General features: G+C 41.9%; 1 protein-coding gene across 2 annotated transcripts in view; it reads left to right on the forward strand.

The window, feature by feature from the left end:
• Window positions 1-645, forward strand: part of UNG (uracil DNA glycosylase) — a 10485-nt gene extending 9840 nt beyond the window's left edge. Inside the window, exon 7 of one of the 2 annotated variants that reach the window (XM_018560718.1) lies at window positions 351-645. In XM_018560718.1, the coding sequence (XP_018416220.1) occupies window positions 351-491 (141 nt within the window). In that variant the 3' untranslated portion in view covers window positions 492-645. The remainder of the gene's footprint in view (window positions 1-350) is intronic. The other variant, XM_018560727.1, reaches the window with a different exon arrangement.
• Window positions 646-1763: the final 1118 nt, after the last annotated feature.

Consider the following 1763-nt stretch of genomic DNA (forward strand, 5'->3'; position numbering starts at 1 on the left):
TGCCTTCTCCTTCATCTGCTTCTGAGTATAACCAGGCATGATGGCCAGTCATCCTGTAAGGCAGGAAGCAAGATACATGCTAAATCCTCAGGGAAACCTTTAAGTGTAGGGCCGGTTGCTAATCCTTTCAGTCCTTGGGAGGTTCGCCCTTCAAGAATAATAAAGATGTATAAAACTAATACATGAATAAAATGTATACACACCACTCCAACTGGACCTTGCGAAGCCGAAAATGCTTTATAACAGAAGACTTGGTATCTACTGAAACAAAGTTGTACTAAATATTTACTAAATACTAATGTGAATATAAGTATTTTCTTTATAGCTAACTAACAGATTTTGTTTTACAGAAGCGCCATCATGTACTGCAAACTGTCCATCCTTCTCCTCTATCGTCACACCGTGGATTTTTTGGTTGTCAACACTTCTCTAAAACCAATGCTTACCTGCAGAGTGTGGGTAAAAATCCTGTTGACTGGAAGGATCTGTGACAAACTTAATACTACCACCAGAGGTATCAAAGACCCGTATCACACAAGCATTAATCTCAATATCATTCGCAATGTGAAAGGAAAAAGGGATAAAACACTGCTGCTACTTGCCAATGTAACGTTTGGTTAAGCTTACATTGCGGTTTTCCAAAAATATTTCACTAAAAAACATTCGTTAATAAGGATACATTTCTCTAGTTGTAAAAATAGGCTTCTACCCATAACAGCACACACCTATAGTTATGTAGTTGGCAAACTTATCTGTTCATTATTGGTGTATTTCTGTATGCTAAAGGAGTCCTGCAGCCGGCAGCACTGTCCCCATAACAAATGTGTGATATCAACATATTAAAGCCCAAATGAATTTCCAATTTGAAATCCGCTAAATACATTCCAGGTCCATCCAAAAAAGGGTGTGGAAAGTCTTACAATTTGTTTAATTAGTAAGCGACCACAGGCTTAGTAGTGAAGTCTCTCCTCTGCTACCCTTCTGCAGAGAAGAACTCTTGGTGTGAAAGCAGTGGCCTCCCTGCAGGGGTCTGGCACACACCCTGCTGAGTCAGAACTAGAGCTCTCTAATAAGCAAAGCTCATGCTTTCTGATGATTGCAGAGCTAGTCTGACTTGGCAGGGGACATGTTGGACCTCTGCAAAGAGACCAGAACCATGGTCTTCCTCTACAGCATGCTGGAAGGGGACAGTCTCCCCTCCCCCTCTACTGAGGCTATGCCTGCTTTGTAAAGAAAATCAACTGTAAGGCCCCGTTCACACTTGTGAATGGGGCCAGTTGCATGCATCTCATAGATTGCTCCATGCCTGCTCATGCAAACCGCTGCAGATGGGAAGTGCTGTTCAAAGCAATGATGGCTGCCAGCGCCTGCAACCATTTGCATGTAAGTGCACATGCTGTGACTACCTGCAGACGATTGTTCGTAGGAAATCGCAATATGTGTGATTACTTGCAAATAGGTGCTGACAGCTGTCATTGCATTGAACAGTGCTGCCTGCCCGCAGCTGTTCGCATGGACAGCACAATCCGTTCGGCTCATGCAATCAGCCACATACGCAAGTGTGAATGGTGCTTAAACACCTTTTTTTGTTTTGATGTGCCTGAAATATATTTAGCTGTTTTAAACTGAACATTTGAAACATTTCTAATCTAAATTGTGTAGGTTTTTTAAATTTCTGGTTGCATTACTGTGCCATTTCTTAAAGCAGTTACAAATTCAGCAAAACCTACTGGGAGGACTTTATACAAACTGGAGCATTTGCC

Source organism: Nanorana parkeri, unplaced genomic scaffold (genome assembly GCF_000935625.1).
Source record: "Nanorana parkeri isolate BGI_ZX_2015 unplaced genomic scaffold, ASM93562v1 scaffold18, whole genome shotgun sequence".
NCBI classification, from domain to species: domain Eukaryota; kingdom Metazoa; phylum Chordata; class Amphibia; order Anura; family Dicroglossidae; genus Nanorana; species Nanorana parkeri.